General features: G+C 47.1%; 2 protein-coding genes across 2 annotated transcripts; both read left to right on the top strand.

Annotated features, from left to right (window-relative positions):
* The first annotated feature begins 3,921 nt into the window (after nucleotides 1-3,921).
* On the top strand, nucleotides 3,922-5,872 carry LOC136507215 (uncharacterized). Its single transcript, XM_066502009.1, has 5 exons — nucleotides 3,922-4,011; nucleotides 4,106-4,584; nucleotides 4,665-4,969; nucleotides 5,549-5,695; nucleotides 5,781-5,872. The coding sequence occupies exons 1-5, from the start codon at nucleotides 3,922-3,924 to the stop codon at nucleotides 5,870-5,872; spliced, it is 1,113 nt and encodes a 370-aa protein (XP_066358106.1).
* Nucleotides 5,873-23,153: 17,281 nt separating this feature from the next.
* Nucleotides 23,154-27,415, top strand: LOC136508000 (rho GTPase-activating protein 5-like). Its single transcript, XM_066502591.1, has 5 exons — nucleotides 23,154-24,210; nucleotides 25,575-25,695; nucleotides 25,796-25,915; nucleotides 26,325-26,555; nucleotides 26,661-27,415. The coding sequence occupies exons 1-5, from the start codon at nucleotides 23,762-23,764 to the stop codon at nucleotides 27,240-27,242; spliced, it is 1,503 nt and encodes a 500-aa protein (XP_066358688.1). The 5' UTR covers nucleotides 23,154-23,761; the 3' UTR covers nucleotides 27,243-27,415.
* Nucleotides 27,416-27,708: the final 293 nt, after the last annotated feature.

The following is a 27,708-nucleotide window of genomic DNA, read 5'->3' as shown; positions in this document are numbered from 1 at the left end:
TGATCACTTCTCATGGCTTCTTTAAATGAGGTGGGATCATCCTTCATTTGAAATTTCTCAGTATTGTATACTTCATAATCAGCAGAAATAACTAATTTTCTAACTCTTTAAGACCTTTTAGGGGCCTCCATATTTGGCACATCTTCTGTTTGAGGCTGTTGTTGCTCCTCCTCATGTGTGGCAATAGGTTCTATAGGATCCTAAAGAACAGGTTCCTCATCGGCATTCATTGTTGCTACAGGCGGAATAACAACAGGTGCTGGCACCACAATATCTTGTACTATCGGTGCAGCGACAGCAGGTAGTGAGAAAAATGGCTCATGAATCATCAAAGTGGACGCATACACCCGCTTCTCTTCAAGGTCAATTTCTTGAGCTACCATGCTCTCTCTCATCATTTCATCCTCTAGGAAGACTGATGTAGACTAGGCCCGATCTTCCAAAAGGTATGATAGCGTCGATTGGTGGAGACTCAACGTTCACAATCTTGGCTTCGAACCAAGATTGATTTAGACCCCCGCAACCATTACACCACTGCTCCGTTGGTTATCAACCACGTGATCACGATTGACCTCGTCGAGAAGGCTTTTCTGCAAGCGAATCGAGAACACAAGTAAGAACGGGATAAACGCAATCTGAAATTTCAAATAAATATGAGGCTTATGATAATAAAAAAGGAGTTCAAGTCTTTATTCGAAAGGACTAATCGCCATAGGTGAACAAGATCAAGAACTAGGGCTCTGGTTCACAGCAAGCAGCCTTGGCGACACAGTTGCAACAAAACAATGTCTGTTTTACGAGGAAATCAAGAACTAAACAAAACCCCCAAACGCTAAGGAGAGCGACGGCTGCTATTTATAGAGTCTTGGGCGTCACTCCCCTGGACGCGTCCCCTAATGGGCCCAAACACGATACACGGTCCAACGGACCAAAAGATGGTGTCACAGCACCCTGGTAGATTCTAGATGTTGACTTGTTTCGATAATTCCCGTTGATTCTGAAGGGCTTTTGATGTGAGACCACTTGCATTGGCTTCCTTATCAAATTAGCTTTCCAACCATATGTGGATCATCAAAAATGGAGTCCGGATACGTCCTGGGTGACCAGTTTAAGACAGCCTAATCCTAGAACCCGAGATGGGCTCCAACTTCAGTTGGACTGGGCCTCCACCATGAGAAAGATGAATTAGACGTCCATGCTAGACCTCCTCCTCTCCTTAGCTTATATGTGATGAAGAAGTGATGTCCTCATCAAAGACAGTGTGTCTCGTTTCCACAAACTTTGTATGTCTCTCTGGTCAGTAGAAACGAAAACCTTTTGACTTTTCTGGGTAGCCAATGAAATGGCAACTTACTGTTTTAGGATCTAGCTTTCCAATGTTTGAGTTAAATACTTTAGCCTCAGCAGGACTCCCCCACACACATAAGTGGTTTAGTTAGGGTACTCTTTCTGTCCACAACTCATACGGTGTTTTGGGCACCGACTCACTTGGTACTCTATTGAGAATATGAATGGCGGTTTTAACGCCTCCATCCACAGGCTCAACGATAAGGTGGAGTAACTTATCATACTACGCACCATATCCATCAGGATACGATTGCGTCTTTCAGCTACTCCATTCTGTTGAGGTTCACCCGATGTAGAATACTGGGCTACTATGCCATTCTCCTATAAGAACCTTACAAAAGGTCCAGGAACTTGGCCATATGGGGTATGCCGACCGTAGTACTCCCCCCCATGGTCGGACTTGACTATCTTAATCTTTAAATTATGTTGGTTTTCAACTTCTGCCTTAAATATCTTATAATTTATCCAATGCTTCTGTTCTTGCTTTGATTGGATAAATGCAGCCATAATGGGAGTAATCATCTGTGAATGATATGAACGAATCATAACCATCCACACTCTTTACAGAAAACTGACCATAGATGTCTGTGTGAATAATCTATAAAATTCCTGCGCTTCGTTTGACATCTTTCTTAATTTTCTTTATATACTTTTCTTTTATGCATTCTCTGTATTGTTCTAAATCTCAGAGCTCTAATGGAGGAGGCTGGTAGTACGTGAAGTAGGCACGTGGTGCCAGGGTCTAAAAAGAATTCCCAGTTAAGTTGAGTACCTAATCGTCGTACAGGCGATACGAGATGCACCGGTAGGTGCATCGTACCGATGTAGTCCCCGAGCTTGCTGGAAGGCGAAGTATGAGCCTTGTAGCAAGGTCTAAATAAATATCTCTCAACTATATGTGAGTACAAATCACATGTAGCCGAGGAGAACGATTCTCTGATCAGTGGTCGGGATAGCCCCCGAGCACACCAGCTGTCGGAGCAGTCCCCGAGCACGATAGTGGTCGGAGTAGTCCCCGAGCACGTTAGTGGTCGGAGCAGTCCCCGAGCACTTCAGTGGTCTAGGCGGTCCATGAGCACTTCAGTGGTCTGGGCGGTCCACGAGCACGGCAGTGGTCTGGGCAGTCCCCTAGCACTTCAGTGGTCTGGGCGGTCCACGAGCACGGCAGTGGTCTGGGCGGTCCACGAGCACGGCAGTGGTTTGGGCAGTCCCCAAGCACAGCAGTGGTCTAGGCAGTCCCCGAGCACTTCAGTGGTCTGGGCGGTCCCAGAGCATGGCAGTGGTCTGGTCCATCCTTGAGCGCGAAACAGGCATCAAAAACTCGAACGCCATTAATGTATTTATTCGTTGCATTTATTTATCTCTATTCTCTGCCAAGTCTAGTCTGACACGCCTGGTCAAAAAAGCAAATGGGTATAGTACGTGATTCTGTCTTCTTACTCTTTTCTATCAAACAATCGCTTGGCACCTATATGGAGGTGCGTCAGTGTGGGCCTTCTTACACTATCAACGAAGAGGCGCGTACACTGGTAACAAAGGAGCGCATTTATTGGCGTTGATTTCGAGGTTGTGTGAACAACCGTCTGCGGCACGTGCGCATGACTCCCAATAATCTCGGTCGAACGAAACGACGGAGCTCTTTGTTTTATATAATGTAGATTTGGTAAGTTACTCACACCGTTCCCCATTGTCATCCGCCGCCGCAACCTTCTTCTTCCTCCTACCGAACCCTATTCCTCCGAAAATCATTGCCAATCCCCTCGCCACCGCATCCACCCCCTTAGTGAGGATAGACCAATGGCGAAGAGAGACGCCCAGAAGAAAGGCGGGGTCATGGCGAAGGAATGGTGGAAGTCGCGGAGCAATGAGCAGACCATCGAGGACCTCGTCGCCATGGGAGTGCTTCACAACAAGGCACTCGCGGGATGGCGTGTGCTGGAAGGAGAAAGCTTCCCCAATCCACAACCAGGTGAGATTGTGGTTTTTGAAGACTTCTTCAAACGGGGTTTCGGGATTCTAGTGCACCCGTTCCTTCAGGGTCTCTGCTTGTACTACGAGATTGGGATTTGCAATCTGCATCCCAACTCGATTCTCCTTATCTCCACCTTCATCCATCTCTGTGAGCCTTATGGTGGCTTCCAGCCCCATTTTGACCTCTTTCGCCACCTGTTCTGTCTTTGGAAGAAAGGGAGCGGTGGCTCGAAGATAGCCGAAGGCGTCTACCTGAATCTGCGCGACGGCATGAAAGCACAATACTTGCACTGCCCCTGGAACACCTCGCTGGATGAGTGGTACAAGAAGTGGTTCTACATCCATGAAGAACCGAACACCATCACCCTGTGCGACGTGGGGCTGATTCTAGAGAAGAAGAATAGCTGGACAGAGAAGTCCAAGAGTCTGGAGCAGATCGCCGAACTGCTCGGGATGATCCTATGGGGAAAGCTAGATGGCCCAAGTGTGGTCAGGAACTTCATCAGCCGAAGGATCCAGCCCTGCCAGAAGAGGGTTTATCCAGGCTTCGAGTACTAGGGGAGCGCCGATCCAACAAGGACCAGGAAGGAGCCGCTCGACAAGATGGAAATCAAGGCCAGGATTGGGGAGCTCTTCAACCTGGCTGATCCTAATTACGTCAGGCTGAATGACATCGAGCACGCCTTCAAGCTGGCTTGACCTACCCCAAAGGTAAATGATGCCTCCTTTTAATTGTAGAGTCATGTTGTAACCATAAATTGACTGTTGTCCCCGCTTTGTGCCTTAGTGTAATGGTCGTGACCGGGCAGCAGTGTTCATGTCGCCTCCCCTTGGTGTAGATTGGCCTCAAGCTGCCAGCCCAGCCGCCCAGACCAGCACCAGGACCGACGACGACCACTGGGTGGCACTCGAGACTGTGGAGGACGCATCGACCAGAGCCGCTAGCAAGCGTCCGGCGGCCAGCAAACGACGCCAAGCCATCTTCCCCCTGTCGGACGACGAAGCAGAGGATGCGGACATCTTCCGGCTCATCCCTCGAAAGAGGAGAAGACAGATGGGATCGTCGGAGCAAGGTGGCTCCTCTGTGCCAGCAGCGGTCGCATCACCGACCACTGCCACACAGAGGACAAGCGAGGGAAACGTCGAGCATCAGGCCCCGACACCTGTACCGGAGGTAGAAAGAGACCCGGTGGAACCTGCCGAGCACGCAGAGCAGGGGCGGTCGAGGAGACGCTCCTTCGCAACATCATTCTACAAATCGAAGCTGTAAGTATCTATATCTTTGATGTAAGCTTGTAATTTGCATTGGATACTATTATCCTCTGAACTTGTCTCTGATATATTAGGTCGGCGTCCACCGAGAACCCCGACCAGCTAGCCGGGTGCGGCACAACTTTGCCAGTAATGGTGGGACAAACTGCCCAGCAGCCAGCCGTGGAGGAGCCTGTAGCAAGAACTCCACCGGGACCTCAGCAGGTGGATGACCAGACGCCAGTCCCCGAGCGGCTGGTCGAGAAGACAGCCGAGCAGAGTACAAGCGCTCTGAGCACGAACCCTGCTGAGGCAGATACTATGGCTCCAAGGGAGCTAGATCTAGCTGAGGAGCAGCAGCCAGAAGTGGCCCAGAGCATTCTTGCCGATGCGGCGGCTCGTGGAAAAGCCCTAGTGGTCGTGGAGTCTACAGACTCCAGACCAACGCCGCCTCCCGAATAGGAGGCTGAAGAGGAAGAAGTAGAAGAGGTCCTAGGCCGTCCCTAAGATAGGCGACAACATGTATATGTGTCGCGCTATCGGAACGACGAATGGGTTATGCATGAAGAAATCCCAGAGGTCGAAGAGACCCTAAGAGTCGAATGGGCGGCCAAGCGTCTAGTGACAGAAGTCCAGATATTTTTGGCATGAATCCTTGACCCTGTTATGTAGTTGAAACTGTCTGACTTAGCTTATCTGTATGCAGGACTTGATGAAAACTGCAAAATACCGAAAGAGGTGCTTCGACCAGATTGAAGGAATCATGGCGACCAATAAGGAACTGGTGGCCGAAGTGGAACGCTTGCGGTGCCAACTTGAAGCCACCGACCAGGAGAGGACAGATCGAGAAACACAGAACCAAAACCTGGTCGGCCAGCTCAATAACAAAGAGCTAGAGAAAACAAGTAAAGTTTCATCTTATCATAGCAAGTGCAGGACTTGTGTTGTTGTATTCTTGGTAGTAACAGCTGTAATGCAGGTTTAGAAGCTAAAGTGGCCCGCCTCCAAGGGGAAAATAGCCGCGTGATCGCCGAGTGTGGTCGCTTGAAGGAGGACAATGTGAAACTAGCATGCAGCCAGTCTCAACTCCAAGACCACACCAACAAAATGAAGGAGGAACTAAAAAGTAAGTATTCCAGATCACCTTTCTCATTCTGTTGCCCACCTTGCCTTGTCGTGTTATCACATTTGATGTTTTGTACTGTGTTCAGTTTTGAAAGTCAATGCCAAGAAGCACTTAGAGGCCGTGATCAAAGAGCGTGATGACTGGAAAGCACAATGCCTCAAGGCCACCGAGGAGTAGGACATGTGGAAGAACCAGTGCCAAGAAGTGGCAACTGGCATTGTGCCCGTCCTCGACCTTATTGACCCGGTGTTCATAGAGGAAGAGCCGAGGATGCCCCAGCTCGGACTGGTCGAGAGATGCAGACAAGCTTGGGGATGGTTCTAAGAGTTCGTGAAGGAGGCTGGTGAGTACACGGGTGCCCATGTACTAAGCATGGTGCATGCCCACTACCCCCTGATCGACCTCAAGCGCCTGGAGGCTGGGTACCCGAAGGAGGTAGACCCAGACATGGCAGAGGAACTTCGGACAGCCCAGCTAGACTTGTCATCAAAGATAATTGGCGATATTAACCTATGTGGAGGTAGGACAGCACCTGTACAAGGTACGCCATTGACGAGTTAGCTGGAAATGCCATCAGCTGCAAGCCAACCAATGAAACCTACGGTCTCGACCAGCCAGGCACCGGCGGGGCCATCCCCTTCAGCTTGACTAGCACAAGAGTCCCCGGGACTCTAGTAGGGTATTAGAAGTGGCGAGCAGTAAGTGCCCTGCGCCCCGACCAGCCAATGTAATAGGCTTAGAGCTGTAGAAGGAGGACATAGTTGTGTTATTGTGAACTTGAGCCTCTTCAGGCAAGCTTGTAATAACGTAACTGTATATTATTATAAGCTTGTTTGCTTTGTAGAAAGCGTATTTAAGCTTGATACTTTATGTTGGTGTAACTAAATAAGAACATTTTAACGTTCTGTTTAGCTGTACCATCGTTCTCGACACATCATCCCGAAAAGTTTGTGCGGCCCTAGTTTTCCATGTGGTCGGAGTGTGAGGTCTGGTGACCTGTGCACACGTAGACGCAGACAAGTTAAACCAAGGGGGACCTGTCAATCACCCGTAACATAGAGAGCAGATCCCATGCACGTATTGGAAGGAACCGGAGACAGGGCCTACTCCGAAAACCGTAGAAGGGGTGGTGGTCGGCTTTTACTGGCTAAGTTAGAATAACCATAAGACTCGAAGTGACACATTAGACTGCTCAGAGAAATCATAATTGCTTTATTGAATTAAATCGAAAGTACAAGAGGAGTACATATCTCAGTAGTTAAGCATAGAAACGTCTGAGCTTGTCGATGTGCCACGAGTTTGGTACGTCCGTACCGTCCAGGTGAGCTAACCTGTAAGACGTTGGTCGTGTGACTTCCTTGATCATGAAGGGTCCCTCCCATGGAGTTGCGAGTTTGTGTACACCAGCCTGGTTCGTCTTCCACTTCAGGACCAAGTCCCCGATCATGAAGAACCATTCTTTAACATTCTTGTTGTAGTACCTACGCAAAACATCAAGGTATTTGGCCATATGTACACAAGAATCGAGCCTTTTCTCCTCTATGCTGTTGACTTCTAGCTCCCGTACTTCATTGACCTTGCCCTCGTCGAAGTTCTCTACCCGTGCTGATCTGAAAGCTATATCTGGTGGGAGGACTGCCTCAGTGCCATAAACCATAAAGTATGGTGAGACGCCGGTGTTACGACTGGGCTAAGTTCGGAGGCCCCAAACCACGGCTGGTAACTCCTTGAGCCATCTTCCGGGAGCTTTGTCGTTTTCTCTGTACATCCTCTTCTTTAGTGCGTCCAAGATCATACCATTTGCCCGCTCGACTTGTCCATTAGCTTTAGGGTGCGCCACCGAGACGTATTTTACTACTATGCTCCTTTCATCGCAGAAGTCCCAAAAAGCGTTCCTGGTGAACTGGGTACCCAGATCAGTAATGATGCTGTTGGGTGCGCCGAAACGGTGGATGACCTGGTCGAGGAATGTGACAGCCTTCTCTGAGGATGCCTATACCAGAGGCATGTATTCTATCCACTTAGAAAATTTGTCAATCAGCACGAAGACGCATGTAAATTTCCCAGGAGCCGGTTTGAAAGGCCCGATCATGTCCAGTCCCCAGCATGCGAAGGGCCAAGAGACTGGAATCGTCTGGATCTCATGTGCTAGTACATGGATTCTCTTGGCGAAGAACTGACAACCCTCACAGCGGCGGACTAGCTTCTCTGCGTCGGCTACTGCTGACGGCCAATAGAACCCTGCTCGAAAAGCCTTATCGACCAGTGTTCTTGAGGCCGCGTGGTTGCCGCAGGAGCCAGAGTGGATTTGGTCTAGGAGATGCTCACCTTCCTCCTGGGTTATACACTTCATCAAGATTTCCTCCTTTGCGTTTTTGTGCCATAACTTGCCATCGACGAGCAAATACTGCTTACTACGACGCATCAGGCACTCATTTTCTGTCCGATCAGTATAACCGCTACCATCTGTTAAGTACTTGATGAAAGGTGTTCTCCAGTCTAGCTCATGAGTGGTCGGAAGTGGCTTGGTTGTGCTCGGCACTAGAACCGTAGCCACTAATTGCTAGTCTGGAGCTTTGTTGACCGTAGAATCTTCGTCTTCAATGGAAGGCGTGAGCAAGTCTTGGACGAATACGCCATGTGGGATTTTGGCTCGGGATGATCCTAACTTTGACAGCGCATCTACTGCTTGGTTCTTGTCCCGGACCACGTGTATGTACTCGATGCCATAGAACCTACCCTCCAGCTTTCTTATCGATTTGCAGTATGCATCCATCTTTTCGCTAGTCGTGTCCCAGTCCTTGTTGAGTTGGTTGATGACCAGAGCCGAGTCTCCATAGACATAGAGACATTTAACACCAAGCTCAACCGCGATGCGTAAACCATGAAGGCATGCTTTATATTCGACAGCATTATTATATGCCGGGAAATAAATCCTAAGGACGTACCGGAGCTGCTCCTTGGATGGTGACACGAAAAGAACTCCTGCTCCCGCACCGTCAATGTTGAGAGAGCCATCGAAGTACATCGTCCAATATTCGTCGGATCCCAGAGAGGCAGACGTGCTTAAGTCTGTCCATTCGACGACGAAATCGATGAGTGCCTGAGACTTGATTGTAGTACGGCTTGCAAATTCCAAGGAAAGGGGGCATAGCTCCATTGCCCATTTGACGATGCGCCCGTTCGCATCCTTATTGCGAATGATGTCCCCCAAAGGATACTCGGTCATGACCACCACCTGATATCCGTTGAAGTAATGTCTCAACTTTTGGGATGTTATCAGTATGGCGTAGAGCAGTTTCTGAATCTGTGGGTACCTGGTCTTGGATTCATTGAGTACCTCACTGATGAAATAAATTGGCCGTTGTACCTTATAGGTGTGGCCCGGCTCGTCGCGCTCAACCACCATGGTAGTGGAGACCACCCGATTGGTTGCTGCAATGTAAAGTAGGAGGGTTTCGTCTTCTCTAGGAGCAATGAGGACTGGAGGTGATGTAAGGTAATGTTTTAGCTGCATGAAGGCAGCGTCTGCTTCTTCCGACCACTCAAACTTCTCGGATGCTTTAAGCAGTTTGAAAAACGGTAGCCCTTTTTCTCCTAATCTTGATATGAAACGGCTTAGGGCGGCCATGCATCTGGTAAGCTTCTAGACATCCTTCACCTTCTTGGGGGGCTTCATGTCTAAGACAGCTTTGACTTTCTCCGGATTAGGGCGTATGCCGTCGTAACTGACGACGTTGCCTAGCAATATGCCAGAAGGAACACCAAAGATGCACTTCTTTGGGTTTAACTTCCATTGGAATGTATTGAGGGCCGTGAAGGTACATTTTAGGTTGTCAACAAGGGTGTGTGCTTCCTTGGTTTTGACAACTACATCATCCACATAGGCCTCTACTAGGTCATCTTTTATCTCGTCTGCGAGGCAGGCCTGAATGGCGCGTTGGTATGTAGCCTCGGTGTTCTTAAGCCCGAACGACATAGTCATGTAGCAGTAGGCGCCGAAAGGCGTGATGAAAGACGTCTTGATCTGATCGTCCTTTTTGAGAGCGATCTGGTGATAACCAGAGTAGCAATCGAGAAAGGAAAGCAGCTCGCAACCGGCGGTTGAATCTACAACCTCATCTATGCGAGGTAAGCCAAAGGGGTCCTTAGGGCAGTGTTTGTTAAGATCAGTGTAATCAACGCACATTCTCCATTCATTATTCTTTTTGCGTACAAGAACCGAGTTGGCTAACCACTCCGGATGATACACTTCTTTAATAAATCTAGCTGCCAAAAGCCATGTAACTTCTACCCTAATCGCCTCCTTTTTGTCGCGAGCGAACTGTCGTAGCTTCTGCTTGATTGGTTTGGCCTTGCTGTTGACATTTAAGGAGTGCTCGATCAAGTTCTGAGGTACACCGGGCATGTCGGCAGGTTTCCATGCGAACACATCCACGTTGCTCCTCAAGAACCCAACGAGCGCGTCTTCCTATTTGGGATCCAGGTTGGCCCCGATAAGGGCCGTTTTGCTGGAGTCGCCATCGACCAGCTGGATCACCTTGTGCTCCTTTGACTTGATGTTCTTGCGTGGAGTCTCGAGGTCTGGGATCTCCAGGTGGTCGGCTGAGGCCTTCTTAGCGTCGAGCACAGTCTTGGCCATGCGAATAGAGAGGTCATGGGCCTCTGCTATTTTGAAGCTGTCGTCCTCGTAGGTGTAAGCTGCGTATACGTTGCCCCTGAGGGTTAGGACTCCTTTCTCGATAGGCATCTTGAGCACCAGATACTTGTAATGAAGTATGGCCATGAACTTGGTGAGCGACGGTCGACTGAGAATAGCATGGTAGGTGCCATCGAAGTCAGCGACCACGAAATTGACGTAGTCGGTGCGGAAGTGGTCTGGAGTCCCAAATTGCACAGGTAGCGTGATCTGCCCGAGAGGTGTAGAGCTCTATCTGGGGAGAACACCCTAGAACTGTGCCTCGTACAGCTTCAGGTCCGCCTAGGCTATTTTTAGGGCGGGCAGGCTGTTCTTGAACAGTATATCAATGGAGCTGCCGCCGTCAATAAGTACCCTATCGAACTGAACCTTATTGATACAAGGATCGAGGACCAGGGGAAAACGCCCTGGCTCAGGTATGGCGGCCCATTGGTCCTTCCTGCTGAAGTAGATTTCACGGTGAGACCACGGTGGGAGCCACAGATCGGTGAGAAGGTTGTCGGTGTTTGCCACGTTCAAGCAAGCGCGGGCGAGCAGCTTGCGTTCTCGTTTGGTCTCAATGGACACCTTGCCGCCGATGATGGTGTGCACGCGATCGGTTGGCTTGACGTATTTGTGACGAGGGTCTACATCGTCATCGTCATTATCCTCATTGCGCTGTTCCCTTGCGTCGTTAGGCTTATCGGATGTATCCGGAGCCTGTTGACACGTGTAGATAGTCTTGAGGACGTGGCAATTCTCCATGGTTTGGTTCGACTTAGGATGGAGCTAGCAGGGCCCCTTCAATGCTTTGGCGTAGTCATCTTCGTAGTTATGATGTCCGCCCCCCTTTTTAACGGTATTGACCTCGCCGTCGTCTTCCCGAGCACGCTTGCTCCTGTAATCGTCACGGCGGTTGCGCCGCTGATTACGTTGGTCGCGATGGTCGCGGGAGTCATTACGCCGGTTGCGGTGGTCAAAATTGTCGTTCCGACCACGACTACTGCGGTAATCGTCGTGGTGTGGAGGGTGGTCGAAGCGTGGAACCCTTGCTGCTTCTTCAACAATTATCTTTTTAGCATCGTCGGCGTCCGCATATTTCTTAGCGGTGGCCAAGAGTGCTGTGACTGATTCGGGTCTCTTCCGGAGGAGCTTGTCTCTTAGGGCATCGTGGAAGCGGAGACCAGTGACGAAAGCCTCGATTGCCTCATTGTCGGAGATTGATGGGACCTTGATGCGCATCTCCGAGAAACACCGAACGTACTCGCGCAGTGGTTCGTCTTTCTGATCTCGGATCCGTTGCAGATCGTACTTGTTGCCGGGTTGTTCACAGGTAGCGATGAAATTGTCGATGAAGGCCTGCTTGAGCTCCTGCCAAGAATCAAAATAGTTCACCGGCAAGCTAACCAGCCATTGGTGACCTGCATGACCAACAGTGACTGGGAAGTAGTTAGACATGACGTGCTCGTCAGCCATGGCTGATCGGCACGTAGTTTCATAGAGCATGACCCATAATTTGGGGTTTTCCTTGCCGTCGTATTTCTGAAGTTTCTCGAGCTTGAAATTCTTGGGCCATATGACTTGGCGAAGGTGCAGAGTAAACTACTTCAGACCCGGCGGACCGTGGGTAGTGTCATACTCCATACGGCGGTGGCTTTCGTAGGATGCTCGATCATCGGCTCTCTGGTTGATGCGAGCGCGCAGATCCCGTCCACTGAGGTAATGGCAGAGATCGTTATTGCCATCACGGTGATCCCGATTGCCGTCTGGATTAGCTCTGCGACCGTGGTTATCGCGGCGATTGTCGCGGTTGTCTCGGTGGTCATTGTCCCGACGACGGTTGTCATTCTGGCCGCCATCATGGCCATCGTTGTTGCACGAGCCACGTTGGTTGAGTGGCTGTGAACGACTTGGGTGCTGGCGGCTGTGGCTTGACTCGACTGACACGGATGGAGCCCAAGCTTGGTTTGCAATCTCCGTGGTCTGGGCCATAGCAGCCGTCAGATAGGCTTGTATTTCGTCGCGAACTGCTTGGGTTTCCAGGGTGTTCGGTAGCCATTGCATTATCGCCATGGCGACGGCTACGTTAGTACTTGGAGTCCTGAAGACTTGTTAGTCTCCCACCCTGTCGAAAGCGTCGTTGAAGTCACATGGCTGGACCCTTATGCGCCGTGCCTCCTGGTCTGCTTCGGCTTCAATTTGCCGGCGATTAAACCGGTCAATGTTGCGTGCTTCGCGTGCAGTCCTTTCTTGTTCTGTTTTGCCAACTGCCGGTGGTTCGTCATTGCTGACTACATTGATCAAACCCCCTCGCCTTGGCGGGAAAGACGGGAATTGCGGGAATCCCGGGGTGTGATCCGAGATATTCAGATTGTACTCAATGCCTTCATCCTCGTGATGCTGGAGCTTGGTGTGGACGGAGGCATTAGATGCGGTGCCAGACGAGAAGCTGGAGTCACCCTCTTGGATCGTGTGGATGGATCCTTCATGATGATCTTCAATCCAGACCATGTTGACGAAGTTGCGTGGCTTCTGTCGAGGTTGACGCATAAAACATAGATTCGGGCGGCGTTGTAGGTTGTACGCGTAGCTAGAAGCAGCGTTTCGCAGGCCGTAGGGTTGGACCTGGTGGTTCTCCGTCGAGGCTTCATACTCGGAGAGTCGGAGACCTGTTGCGAAGGTCGGCTGGCGACGAGCGGAGCGCCCCTCAGGAGTAGATATGACCACGAGATCTGTTCCAAGTCGCGTAGGATGACCGATCCAAGCCGGTCAGATAGATCTGTTGTGGGGAGCGGTTACCTGCTCATTAGGTTGACTTTGAATCGTACTCACCAGAGCTAGGGTTTCAGCGAGTTTGGCGCCGACCCGATCGATGGAGTCAAGCAGGTCGGTATTGTCGATCTGCTTCCCTTTGTAGCGGGGAAGCGGATGACGGGTTGTCGGCATGGCTGAAGGTGACGTAGGCGTGGTCGGAGCCAGATGTACCGTGGTTGGAGCTAGATCCATCATGGTCGGAGCCGTAGCCATGGTGGTCGGAGCCGTATCCGTAGTGGTCGGAGCCGTAGCCGACGCAAGTGAAGTAGTGGTCGGCACAGACTGAATCCACGCCTCCCCCGTGGTCATGGCGATGATGTCGTTGGAGCCGGTGGTCTAGGTGATCTGGCCAACGGTGAACGTGAGGCCGTTGGGCGTAGCCATGGAGCCAGAGGTGATGACCGTCTTGTTTGCTTGGAGAGCAATACGCACACCCCCTACCTGGCGCGCCACTGTCGACGAAATATGGTCGGCAGTCTACCTAGGGGTATGCCCAAGGTAGTAGATTGTCGGCAGACAGATGCGCAAGCCACAAACAAGACGGTGACGCAAGACAGACACGAGGTTTTATCCAGGTTTGGCCGCTAAGAAGGCGTAATACCTACGTCCTGCGTCTGATTGGTATTGTTGTATGTCAATGAGAGATATTTTTTAGAGGGATCCCCTGCCCACCTTATATAGTCTGAGGGGCAGGGTTACAGATCTGGAAACTAATCCTAGTCAGTTACAATTGCCATATGTGGCCGGATAAGGATTCCTATTCTAACCGACCAGGATCCTGCTTGATCGCCAAATCTGCCTTGACTCCTTGCGCGGGACTCCAACTAGGTTGGCTAGGCCGCACGTCGTCTTTCGGCTGGACCGGACCCATCGATCTGGGCCGGCCCAAGCTTAGCCGTAAGGGTATAGGGGTTAATACCCCCACATTATTCTTAACTAGTCTTTCTATTCTCCTCCTCGAAATATGGCATAAACGACAGTGCCATAATTTCGATGATGCATCGTGAGCTCTCTAATACCACCATTTCTAGATTAACTCTCTGTCATCAGTTGCTTTATCAGCTGGGTAGCATATGTCTTTGAAGAGCCAGTGAACCGACTCTTTATTCTATCGAGATACTCGGTGACCGTGTCACACTCTGGGATTGAGCCCACAATTGCAGGCTTAATCGTATTCTTTATCACAGCCAAATATTTCTTATTGGCAGTGACCCGCTTCCTATGCTCAAGGTCATAGGACATCTTTTAGGATTCAAAATCCCTCTCTTTAGTTGCCCAAGCGGCATTAGCCTCGTTTGTCTTCCTCACTGGTGCCACAGGCTCAGTGGAATACGGTGAGGTGACTACCCAGTTCACCTCAGCCAAGATGAAGGTCTGGTCAAACTTTTGTTAACATAAAAAATAACAACAATTGCATGCCTTGATTTCAACATTGGTCAAAATTAAAACATAGAACTGTTTTTATACACTAATTCTACATTACCATTGGGCAGAAATAGAATTAATGCATAAATTATTAAAATTTACAACTGTTCTTATACACTAATTCTACATCACCGTTGGGCAGAAATAGAATTAATGCATAAGATCATTAAAATTACGATATTGTGATTAACAACGTTGGTCAGAAAATAATATCATAATCATATCAAAATCTCTTTTTCTCTAATTAAATATCACGTTGGTTCAAAATAACCGAAGAATCAACTATTTCTTTAGCAGCGGAAACATGAAAAAATTCATTATCTATTTTTCAGAAGCATTAAACTTTTCTCAAATATTCTCTGAAAAATTATCCTGTTAGTTCAAATTTTAACAGAGATATTTAAAGTAGACAAATATCATCAAAATCTGCTTCTAAAAATTAAATACTCGAAACTTTATTTAATGTTCATTGTGGCCCAGCCTACAGCTACAGTACCGGCCCAACAACAACTGTGCGCGGCCCGGCCTGCCACAGTAGTCCATGCATGCGCGCTACCCGCACCCAGACCGCAACCTGGGCCTGGGCCGGCAAAGCGGCCTCCCGCTCGCGCCCGCCTGGGCCTGATTCTGGCCCGGTTGATCTACGCCGTTGATGCAGATCGGACGGCCACGCGCGCCTCTCGGCAGATCAAAACGGCAACCTCAGCGCCTCCGCTGAAACCCAAGCGTCATTCGCCCCTCCCTCTTCTCTCTCTACGCCCGCGCTCCTTCTCACTCAACGCAGCAGCAGTGAGCAGCAACCGGAGCCGAGAGAGAGAGAGATGGCGCCGTCGTTCGCGGCGGCGAGATCACGCTCCCCCGCGCGGCCAACCCCCTTTAAACCTAGTCCATTTCTTCTTTGCCTTTCTCTCTCAGCCGCGCGGCGCACCGAGCGAGCGAAGCGGTGGAGCGGGCAGCCATGGTGCCATCGCTGGCCCCCTCGCCGGCGTGCGCGCTCCCTAGCGGATGAGCGCGCCGCCGTCGAGCGGCCTGGCCGTGGCGCCCCCTTGGCCGAGCCCAGGCGAAACAGCTCCCCCGGCTCGGCCTTCTTCTCCCACACCGGCAAAGGGTCAGCCCGACGCACGACGAGGTAGGTCCCTTCCCCTTTTTCCCCTTCTTCTCCGATTTGGTTCTTGTTTGTTCTTCTCGGATTCAAACGATTTGGGGATCTAGGGTTAGGGTTTCTTTTCCCGATTCGATTCATTCGATTCGGTTCATCTCTTTCATTTGATTTCTTTTCTATTCTATTTGTACCGAAACGCTCTCTTCCCCTTCCTCGCCGCGAGTTAGGGTTAGGGTTTGGTTGAACCCGATTCGGTTTTCCTCTCAGTTTTGATTCGAGATCGACGAGATAAGCCCCTTCCCCTCTTCCCCTTCTTCTCTTTTGGATCTTCTTTCCTTTCCTTTGGAGTTGAACCGATTTGGGGTTGGGGTTAGAGTTAGGGTTTGACTCACTGGAGTCACTATTCTTCTTCCCCAGTGAGTGCTTTGTTGGTTAGGGTTCGGCTTCGCGTACCGAGACCTCTTTCTCTCCTCTTCTCAGATCCGAACTGGGTCAGTTCTTTTCTTGCCGTGCGCCGGCGAAGACGGCGGTGCGGCACCTTTCCCCGCGCGGTGACGGTGGTGACCGGGAGTTCAGTGGCGTCCGCCACCCCCGGTCTCTTTTCAATTTTCTTTTACCCGGTTAGGGTTAGGGTTTCAATCCGAAACAGATCGAACCCTTGTGATTTCTTTTCAATGCTTTACCCCATACTAGATCCACACACTAGCAACATTGGCTTTGATACCATTGTTAGAAACAAATGTGCCTCTAAACCATAGATCGGGGTAAGCATCTTACTTAGGGTTCCTCTAGTTCACCCTGGCGTAGTTGCGCCGCAGCCTCGTGGACGCCGGTATCGAGGGAGCTCGGCGCGGTGGAGTCCAGCGTGGTGAAGACGAGGTCCAGTGGCGATGCAGAGGTACAGCGGAGTCGGTGGGGCTTCCCGTCGCTGGCAGCACCCTCTTAAGATCATGTTAGGTTTTCTGCTCGTGGTTACATCAGCTCCGGTCAACCTCGTAGTTAGAGCCTGATCCCTACCTATCTTTTATAGTGTTATGCGACAGGGACCCACCAACCATATTAGGGTTGGGCGCCAACGATCAGGACGCAGATACAAGGGACTAGTAGGCCTGGTGGAGATCAACTAACAAGGAGTACAGGGCAGTGACTGCAGAAATTTTGGCACAAATGTGTGCCCGGTCCCGAGCAGATCATCAGGATAGGATCAATAGCCTCAGCTCAGTAGCCAATGCACTGTCCACTGTACGTGCGTGCATATCGATTTTGTTTTCACAGAATATTAAGATACGTGAAATTCATGCATGTTCACCTTTACTGTTGCAGGTTCTTAAAGCGATAGTGACTGAAACTACAAACATTGCCGAGCTTGACAAGAGGAACAGCAACTTTCTCGCGTCGTTCTTATGCCTCGCAGTGCAGATACGTGAGAAGCTTGCGACAGCAGAGGCTTTTGCGGATGCGGGCACAGGGCTTCCAATGGCGAACAACATTATTTTTGCAGAGACGCTGAAGAGGATCATAGAGATGACGAACCACAGTGAGAGCGAGGATGAAGCCTGCCTCTGCCTGGCGATCATGAAGTCTGCGACTAAGCTGGTCATGTGGATGACGGAGCTCGACACCATCAGCCCCGGCTATTACTTCCGGCAGGAGAACATTGTCAAGGAACTGGAGTACGCCGTGAGGAACATGCATGGTTCACCTCGAAAGGTACGTGGTTATGACCGGCGGTGCTGACGAGAATGCAGGCTATGTGACGCTTCAGACGCTTGTGGAAACAGCCAAGAACAAGTTGGTTTCACAGCAGCAGCAGCAGCAGAATTGGGTGCCAGCGCGGAAGTTCAACTCCTGTCATGTAGTCATGTCGTTGTTCAGCTCCCTTGTGTGGTTTTCTTGAGATCAATGTATTGGATAACTTATTATATCAACAAACATTGTGGTTTTGTTTTCTTATGAAACTTGGCAGAGTCCAGAGTATGTAATAATTGTGGTTAGTTTGGTTTATGTTGTTATTAGAGAGGACTCAAGCGAGGGGCAGAGCTACTTCTATATTAATATATTATGTAAACACAATAAAACCTTAGTGAAAGAAATCTGTTCCTTATGCGACAGACTACAGTGCACGGTCACCGTAAAGGCGGCTGCATTGTAGACGAGGTTTCATTCAATCCATTGCCACGTGAGCAGCGGTGCTTCAGCATCTTCAGAATTCAGATGCGGCATGGGCTTACATTCAATAAAATACAACAGCTCAACTTAACTGCCATCTAACAAATAAATAAGATTCTATTTATGTATTATCAATTGAAGCTTCCATGTCAGCTTTCTCCAACAAGGCATAGAGTTACTTCTGAAGTGAAGGATTTGCCTCCTGATGCTGGCATACTGTTGTTGTGCACAATTCCAAGAAGGCAAGAACGCAGCAGGGTATTTGCGCTAGTCGGATGGTGCCGTGTGAGCGACTTCTTGAAGCAGGCGGCGAAGACATGACGACGCAGAGGCAGAGGGACGTTCCAACGGCAGGTATTGCTTTGCATTGCACTGTCTGATGGACATGCAAAAACAACGTACGGCCATGTTCGCTTGTCTTATAATTCGTACTTTTCAGCTTGTTTTCAGTCAGAACAGTGTTTTTCTCTCACAACAAATCAGCCGGAACAATGTTTCGCCTTGTATTTTCAACGAAGCGAACGGGGCCTAGACGGTGGACGCCTGTAATTGACATTGACATCAGCTTGATTTTTTTGCTTTCTCGCCAGCTAAGTAGCCGTCCTCAAAGTTTAATTTGGCCACTCTCTTGCTTACTCCTGGAGAATACTAGACGGCAGTTTATTCTTCGGTAGTATACTGAACCTTCATTTACTGTACGTAACAAGACTTTCTTGTATTGTATGATGATTCCAGAACAGCTTCCAGCATATGCTACAGTAGTTTGGATATGTAAAGCATACTCTCTCCGTCTTAAAGCAACTACATATCTTATTTTTCACGAAGCCAACTATTTTTATGTTTGATTAAATATATACAAAAATATACTAATATATGTACGATGCGTAATTAATTAATTCCATATTATAATAATTACATTATTTTTTATAAATTTAGTTAGACTTTGAAAAATATGATATATAGTTATTTTGAGACAGAGAAAGTGGAAGATTGTCCATTGCTCAACATCTGCTACTACCTGGTTGTATGCCCTTGTGCTTCTCCCACACACAAAAGAAGTCGTCTGCGCCTGCTATCTCCTAGCTGGCTGGCCAAATAAACAAATTGTTAACCGTCAGTAATATATGTCATCGTGCCATCGCACAATCCAAGTATCGAACCTTCAGCATTGACGACGCTAGCGAGCAACTTTTCATTTTTGTGAAAGCAGTTTACAACACAAACTCGGTCAGAAAAGAAAACTACCACTGGCTAGTCTTTCTAGTGACTTGCCCATCATTCCTCGTTTTACATATTAAGGACCCTTTGGCACGGTTTCGGCTTCTTGCGGCTTTTGCTGTGAAGTTATGCTAAATGACCATTTAAAAACGGCTTATTACAAGGAGTTCGGAGGTGTCGGAGTCTTTTTTTTTTTTTTTTTTTTTTTTTTTTTTGCTGAGGAGCCGAAGTCGTGAAAACATGGCTTCTCTGATTATTATACAAATGCCATTGGAACTATTTTTGTTAAACGGTTTCATCTCCACTAGAGAAGCTGATTTACAAGAGAAGTCGGAACCCTCTAGGAGAAACCGAATCCTTGTCAAACTGCTAGCATCTTATTATGAGCGTCTTTTTGCACTGAACTTGCATTATATATTTAAAGATCCAAATAGAACTTCTAATATAAATCTCCATTGTTGTAATTCCAGCATTTTCAACACAACAGTATGTTACGAGTCAGTTTGGTTTCTGGCAACAGTAAGAGTAAAACTAGCCTATGTCTTGGCAAGCTGGATACTGGCTCTCATGTTATTGTCAGGCCAATTGTTGACATTGATTTGGTCACGCAACTGAGTGTTAGATCGCACATGCCGCGCAACGCCAAGTGTTGACATTGGTTTGGTGCTAGTGGTGGTGGAGCAGGTGCTTCGGTATAACACTTAGGCTGTGTTTAGTTCACGAAATTTGGAAATTTGGTTACTGTAGCATTTTCGTTTTTATTTGGCAATTAGTATTCAATCATGGACTAATTAGGCTTAAAACGTTCGTCTCGCGATTTCCAACCAAACTGTGTAATTAGTTTTTTTTCGTCTATATTTAATGCTCCATGCATGTATCGTAAGATTGTAGCACTTTTTGAAAAACTTTTTGGGAACAAAACACAGACTAATCAAGTCAGAAGGAGCATTGTCATTGTATGCACTATGCAGAGGTGGAAGAACCATCGCTAGCTCTTTGCCGATGCGCTCTGCCGGGAAGGCCCGTCCTCTCACGAGAGCCCGCATGTGCACCCAAAGATATCCCACTCGCATGTCCCCGGCCGGGGTGGACCTAGATTATATGGAGCGAGGACACATGTCCCCACTCAAATTTTGTTAGTAGTGGTACATGCTAATTTTTCACTATGAGTGCCGCCACACGAATGAATCACAAGACTCACACACTATTAAATATAAAGCTGACTTGATCCCGATTATCGATCCCGTGAGGGGGTGTTTGGTTGCCACTCCTAAATTTTAGTCACTGTCCTATCGGATGTTTTGACACATGCATGGAGTATTAAATATAGACTAATTACAAAACTAATTACATAGTTTGCGACTAATTTACGAAATGAATCTTTTGAGTCTAATTAATCCATGATTTGACAATATTTTTGCTACAGTAAACATATGCTAATGACGGGTTAATTATGCTTAAAAAAATCGTCTCGTTGAGTACTAACGGATTATGTAATTTATTTTTTATTAGTATTCGAACACCCTATACAACATCCTCCTGACACACCTCCTAAATTTTAGTAGCCGGATCCAAACACACCCTAAACGTGGAGTGAGCCCACCACTGACGGAGCTACGTTAAGGTGAAACTAGGTTGTTGCCCCCCTTGCCTTGAGTAATTCTGCATGCATGCATGCAAACAAATGCTGCCCTTCAATTATGTACATGTTGTATGTAACTAGTTGGAGCTCATATTGTCATGAAGACATGGAATGCCGCCATCTGCTCAAAGTCTCCTTTTTCACTGAATTGCAGTAACCAACATGTGTACTCGCTCATCTGTTTACAAGCTCATAAATCCCAAGTATACAAATGCATACTGGAATTAACCCCCCTTAATTTCATCCCACGCTTCGCCACTGGAGCCCACGGCAGGTTCGCAGTTCCATGGCGATGAGCCCGAGCAGCAGCAACAGATGCTATGGTGTAGTTGGTACTATATGGGTTGGATATGTGATGCATAGACAACAATTTTTATGTTTGATCAAATATATACAAAAATACTAATATATATGTACGATGCGTAATTAGTAGTTCAAGTGAAGTTGTCTTATATAGATATATACGAAGAAGTGGGTGCATATGCCCCCATCCTCCATTGCAAAAATATAAATTAGTGATGAAGTCCAAAATTTCATCATTCATGCATTCTCTATGGCCCAAGTCCATACACCCGTGAGACAGTCACACCTTTCTCTCTACTAATTTGCTCTAACTTCACCACTAATTATAACCAAGTTCTTCATTACTTTAGTAGCACTCGCTGCCATATCTTTTCGCACTTGACTACCCACCAACCGCCCTATTAGGAGCTAAAGTACTATGGTAGGATACGGCAGAATGTTGTTTCAGCTTAATTGACACGCATGTGTATTGCCTTGGCAAGGATTAAATGCATGAAGACTTAAATTGCACTAGCTGGCACCTAATTAGTCAAATAATTGGGCATACCTAAAGTTTAATGATTCATCAGCTCTTGTTGGCTGTACGTTAGGTCTTAAATTCCTTCAGATATATACACCCTGTTTGTTTGGGGGCTTGTTTGGCTTATAAACTGTACTTTTTCAGTTAACGAACATTATTTTTCTCTCACACCAAATCAGTCAAACAGTATTTTTCAGCCATGGCTTATCAGCTAAACAAATTCAAACGAACAGGGTGATACGCTAGTAGTTCTGAAACCTGAATTAAACCAAAATCTCCTGTTGTGACTTGTGAGCCCAATACTGACTACTGACAAGAAAGAGCACATGCCCATCATGTGATCAGCAGAGGAATCCTATACTATACTGGAGTCTGGAGTATATATATTCCAATTCATTTCTCCTGTAATGCTCTAGCAGATCTTGTCTCTGACACCTGAAGAAAGATGATGAATGGCATGGCATGGCATGTGACGTCTTTCTCCTTGCACAAACCACAAACAAATGGACAATGGTCTAGGGCGCGTTTAGATGGCGAATTTTTTTTTGGTTTTGGCTACTGTAGCACTTTCGTTTGTATTTGGTAATTAGTGTCTAATTATGGACTAATTATATTCGAAAGTTTCGTCTCGCGATTTCTCATCCAACTGTGCAATTAGTTTTTTTTTCGTCTACATTTAGTACTCCATGCATGTGCCGCAAGATTCGATGTGACACTTTGGGATGAAAATTTTTGGAATCTAAACAGGCCCCGGATGAAAAACAACAACAAAAAAATGCATTTCCAGTATGAAGTAGTAGTAATTAAGTTGATGAGCCGCTGGGGCAAAAGGTTTCTGCCGGTATAGTACAGCGTTCCTCATGGTAGACAACTTTGAGGACATGTCAATTAACACACGTCAGTAAAAGTTCCCGGTACAAATTGAAACATGACGGAGCCGGTATTTGATTACTCTTATCAGCCATTTTTTTTTGCTGTACCATTAACCTTTTGTCCGTAGCTGCCAAATTGGACCTTTTTCTTTAGTTGAACCAAATTACGACTTTTTTTATGGACCAAATTACGACTTTTGGTACGATGCAAATGAACCACAAAGACAAAATGGACCCTACAGTGAATACCTTCCGCTTCACAGTTTTGACACTGTTTGGAAGAGAGAACCCTCGTTTTGGTTCTTTTTTAGTCGTTAGTTTGAGTTTGAGCACAAATTTTCTTCATGATATTGGTAGAAATATTTACGCCTCCTAGTCCCGGTTAGCCTCTTGTTTACTTTTTATATATAATATATATAATAACAACAGTGTACTGCAAAACCTGTAAATAAAAATGTAGAAGCTGGAAACCTGTAGGGTCCAAAAGGAGACAAGAACACCTAACAGCAGTTAAAACACTCAAGTACTCTGAAAGCCATGATATGTTGAATAAAAAAAAGCCATGATATGTTGAATAAAAAAAAGCCATGATATGTTTTACAGTTAATCCATCACATAAACTTCCGGTCACGTAGGCAATTCGAGACAGTTACAAAAGGCTAGACTTCCTCCGAGCCTGAGATGATGGGTAGCTAAACAGTGAAGAAACGCACGCGTGAACGAGAAGCGAGGAGAGCATGCGCATGAGCTCGCATCCATGTGTCCCGTGTCCGTAAAGGGGAAGGAGAGGAGTAGGAGCAGGAGACGAATGATGGTGCCATCAGCTCCAGCTCAAGCCCTCCCTTCAATCCAACTCCACCTCCACAAAAATCCTATCCATTCTCCACCAAACGCCCCACGAGAGTTCATCATCTCCTGCTAAAAATTGCGTCTTTTTCTGCCTAAAGTTTCCTTGCTGGAGTTAAAAAAAAATTCCCCTTTTGTTGTCCATTTCTCGACGCGGCAATTGTTTTTTGTTGCGATTTGAGTTCGTGGATTTGGACCACGCGCACCACCACAACCAATCCTCCTCCCCTTCCAGTCCCATCCTGCCCCAACAATCCCAATCTCCGGAAGAAAGCAAGCATCAAGAAATCCTAAATAGGGGGCGCACCAAGAACTCCACTGAGAATCCCCAATCATTTCTTGGTGCATTTGGCCCCTCCTCCACCATCAGCGAAATTCCCAAGAAAACTCATCCTGAATCGGCCCCCCAAAATCGGTCGGTCCTACACCGCACTTCACAGCTCATAATTCCAGTGAGAATTCGAAAAGGAGGAAGCAATGACGGAGGTGGCGCTCCTCCGGGGCCCGACCAACCTCGCTTCCACCGCAAGCCGCGCCTCCGCTTCTTCCTCCTCTTCCTCAGCGCTGCGCTATTTAGCCAATGCCGACAGCGACGTGCTCCCAGGAAGCGGCAGCCCGGAGCGCACTGCGGGATCTGCAGGGAGCCGACGACTCCTTGAACTGCGCGGGCAAGAGGCGGCGGAGGAGGAAGAGGAGCGGTGGTCGTTCTTGGCGCTGCTCTTTGAGCTGCTGCGGAAGTCGCTGCTCGGGTGCAGGACGGTGGGCGGCGGCGAAGGCGAAGGCGAACACGGCGGCTGCGGGATGGAGATTGGGTTGCCCACGGACGTGCAGCACGTCGCGCACGTCACGTTCGATAGGTTCCATGGATTCCTGGGGCTGCCCGTTGAATTCGAGCCCGAAGTGCCCCGCCGTGCTCCCAGTGCGAGGTATGTCTCGTTGTGTCCTCATCAAATTGGTATTGAGTTCACGCTTCCAGAAATCTGACTTTATATGCAAATAACATGGAACTTTTTTAGCTCCAAATTGAATTTTAGAGGGTGTTTGCATTTTCCCCCCTTCTTTAAATTCCAAATATATGTGGTGCTTTGATATGAACAGTTGAAGACAATAAGTATTAGATTCTGTTCTGTTAGAAAGTTGTAAAATGTAAATGATGTTTGCTTGACACGGGTTCGTTAATAGTTCACCACTCTTTAGCATTTTGATGGCATGGTTGTTTCCGTACTATAGTTTTGATCCTTGAAAAGGTGGTCCCTTTTGTTTGTGTTACAGCCTCCATGCTGCTTTGATCTGAAAAATATTATTGAAAAAGGCAAAACTTTAAGTGGAGTTTGAATTCCATTTGAATAATGTTATAAAGTATGAACTTGGTTTTTGTGTTGGCAGCCTTAGCAGGATTTGAACTATGGTTGATGAAATGGGCATGTCTTCTGATAGTGGATGTGCTTTGGAATTATTTCTGCGTGTTTTTTTGCGTGTTTTATCAAATAATTGGTCAATCATTTTTCTGATGCACTCTTATAGCATCCATGATTTTGCTGTACTTGCTTACCTCATCTAAGAATTATTTCGACTGAACTAGGTACATCAAGTTGGTTGTTACATCATCTGTCATTAGTAAGATCGAAAAGTTGCCAGGGATTCCATGATGTATGTATGGCCTATTTTGTCTTGATTAGATTATTCACTATTCTTTTCACTAGACTTGCAAATTACTTTGGTTTTTAACTTTTTTGTTATCCTTCATCTATTGTTCGTATAGTAGACCTTGGCTTCAAATACTTGGTATATTATTTTTTTGTGCTTTGCTATACTATCTAACTTATTATAGGGACAGGGCACGAAGTATAAGAAAAGTACATAGGTGTCTTGTATCTTGTTTCTTATTGGGAGTTCCAAGATGTCGGTTTTCAGCATTAAGCTAAAAAGAATAAAGTTCTGCTTTATAGAAGGATGGGAGCCTAGTGCTCCAAAAGAAGATAAAGTGGCACAAACACCTAACACCTAATCTTCAAACTCAGGGATTGCTAGTATATGATCAATAAAAATCACTTGATAATTGGAAATTTATTGTCACCATAAACATTTACAATTTGATTATTTAAAAGATGCCTTGGCATCAAGGATGGTACTCGTGTTCATGTGGACATACCCTGAACCTTGCAAGTCACATCTATTTTTCTCGTTTTTCAGTGCTAATATGCATTTTCTGAAAACATAAATTGTTACTTCCATTGCAAGTTTACTTTTGCTAATCCTGTTCATTGGCTGATTAAAACCTGATATGCAGTGCAAGTGTCTTCGGAGTTTCAACAGAATCAATGCAGTGTTCCTATGATTCCAGAGGAAACAGTGTCCCAACAATCCTCTTGATGATGCAGAGACGCCTTTATGAACAGGGTGGTCTTCAGGTGCGTGTTTTAGGATCTCCTATGATTCTTTAGTCTGTTGCCCTCAGTGTTTGGAAGCTTTGTTCTGATCAAATAAGTGTTTCCTTATTTTGTATTTCAGGCAGAAGGTATCTTCCGCATAAATGCAGAGAATAGCCAGGAGGAGTTTGTGAGAGACCAATTAAATAGTGGAATTGTTCCGGATGGCATTGATGTCCACTGTTTGGCAGGTCTAATCAAAGTAAGCTAATTTCTTTTTCATGTTACTTATACAATCATAATCATTCTATTGGCAGCATCTGTTTCTTAATCACCTGTCTAGTAAGTAGAGAGTTATTAAGGATCATGGTGGAATTTCAAGTCAACGCCTGCCAGAGAATCCAAACTTCACTTTCTTGAGCATCTCTTTTTCTTGTGCAATGATATTACCTTTTCTTCCCAATGCATACAAAGTTGTGATTGTGGATCTGTGATCGTGCCATTTAGCAATATTCCTCTGTAGTATGATCTTGCTTTTGGAGAAGGCAAGGAGTTTGGTCAACTTATTTGACATTAACTGTTTATTATGCTCACGAGCTAGTCACTTTACTCGGCAAGACAAAAGCATGTTCTCAACTTCTCATCCAATTCAACATTTCATCTCTTTTCAGGCCTGGTTTAGAGAAATGCCGAGTGGGGTTCTGGACTCTATCCCACCTGAACAGGTGATGCAATGCCAATCTGAAGAGGACTGTGCTCGGGTAGCGAAATGCCTTCCACCAGCTGAAGCAGCTTTGCTTGACTGGGCTGTTAATCTGATGGCTGATGTAGTCCAAGAAGAACAGATAAACAAGATGAATGATCGCAATATTGCTATGGTTTTTGCACCAAATATGACTCAGGTATTGCATTGTGTTAATATAATAGCAATTAACAAACTAGCAATATACCTCACCCCGAGCAATGAAATGGTTAGGCATGCTAACTGTAGCACACTTACAATGCAGATGGCAGATCCTTTGACTGCACTTATGTATGCAGTCCAAGTGATGAATTTTCTCAAAATGCTGGTACAAAAGACTCTCAAGGATAGAGAGGAGTCCACTCCAGAGGATGTTTTGCTGCCCCAGAAGGACCCATCTGATGAAAATGGGCATCAGAAACCCAGCGTGACACTTGATTCTCTCCTTGAGGAAGGATCTAGGCGCCCTTCTTTTGCCAAGGAAGAGCCCCTTCTGAACAGTCCTGCCCACAGCACTGATGATAAGTCTAATGAAACTAATACCACTTTAGGAGTCACTGCTGCTTTCACTGCCCAGACAAGTGAAGTAGTAACGAGTGCGGAGGACTCCACTAGTGGCTCACAACCTGCAACTGCTGGCCCAGTTGCTATTGCTGATGCTTCCAGCACGACAGCTACACATTCTCTTCAAGGCAAGGGGAGCCGAAGCCTGAATCGGAGGACTAGAAAGGGCAAAGGCCAGGGCCAGTCTGGTACATGCACCGCACCTGCAGCTGAGAAATCAAGAGGTGCGAGCATCGTGAGCCGGATAAACTCCAAGGTTGAGCGGATCGAAGCATGGAGATGAAATCAAAAGCCATTTCATTTCCATTGTTGTTGTGTACTAGATGACTGACCCAGTGTTTCCTGAAAATAGCACCCCGAACTGCTTGCTTCCATATTTTGCATTTTCTATGAGCTTATCATTTCTTGCTGTATCATGGTCATGGTATTTTGAGATTCGATCTTCACGTCTTTACTAACTTCTGTATCTTTCTTATGGTTACTTCTGTGAGTCAATGAAAGTTGCTTTCCTTTGTACATTAATCTCATTGATGCCTAATTTATCAAGTGCCTGAAAGTTCAAGTAGATCTGCTTTGTGCTGGCCTTACTGCACCTCCTGCATGTTTCCTCTTCATGAATATGGTCCACTCCTTGCGCTGGCCTTACTGCCTGTACCTCCTGCATGTTTCCCCTTCATGAATATGGATTGATCCACTCACATTGATCTTTCTTGTTTCATTTTTTTTTTGGAAATATATTTTTGGCCCCA

This window comes from Miscanthus floridulus, chromosome 15 (genome assembly GCF_019320115.1).
Source record: "Miscanthus floridulus cultivar M001 chromosome 15, ASM1932011v1, whole genome shotgun sequence".
Lineage (NCBI taxonomy): Eukaryota > Viridiplantae > Streptophyta > Magnoliopsida > Poales > Poaceae > Miscanthus > Miscanthus floridulus.
The sequence above is the reverse complement of the archived record's forward strand: the minus strand, read 5'-3'. Positions and strand labels throughout refer to the sequence as shown.

Bases quoted from the DNA above. Each gene is read 5' to 3' on its own strand.
- LOC136507215 (XM_066502009.1), top strand. From the start codon at position 3,922: ATGGAAATCAAGGCCAGGATTGGGGAGCTCTTCAACCTGGCTGATCCT. The intron at 4,012-4,105 runs GCTTGACCTACC...TTTGTGCCTTAG, and splicing joins TCGAGCACGCCTTCAAGCTG to TGTAATGGTCGTGACCGGGC. The intron at 4,970-5,548 runs GTGGAAAAGCCC...GCTGTAATGCAG, and splicing joins TCTTGCCGATGCGGCGGCTC to GTTTAGAAGCTAAAGTGGCC.
- LOC136508000 (XM_066502591.1), top strand. From the start codon at position 23,762: ATGACGGAGGTGGCGCTCCTCCGGGGCCCGACCAACCTCGCTTCCACC. The intron at 25,916-26,324 runs GTAAGCTAATTT...ATCTCTTTTCAG, and splicing joins GTTTGGCAGGTCTAATCAAA to GCCTGGTTTAGAGAAATGCC. The intron at 26,556-26,660 runs GTATTGCATTGT...CTTACAATGCAG, and splicing joins TTGCACCAAATATGACTCAG to ATGGCAGATCCTTTGACTGC.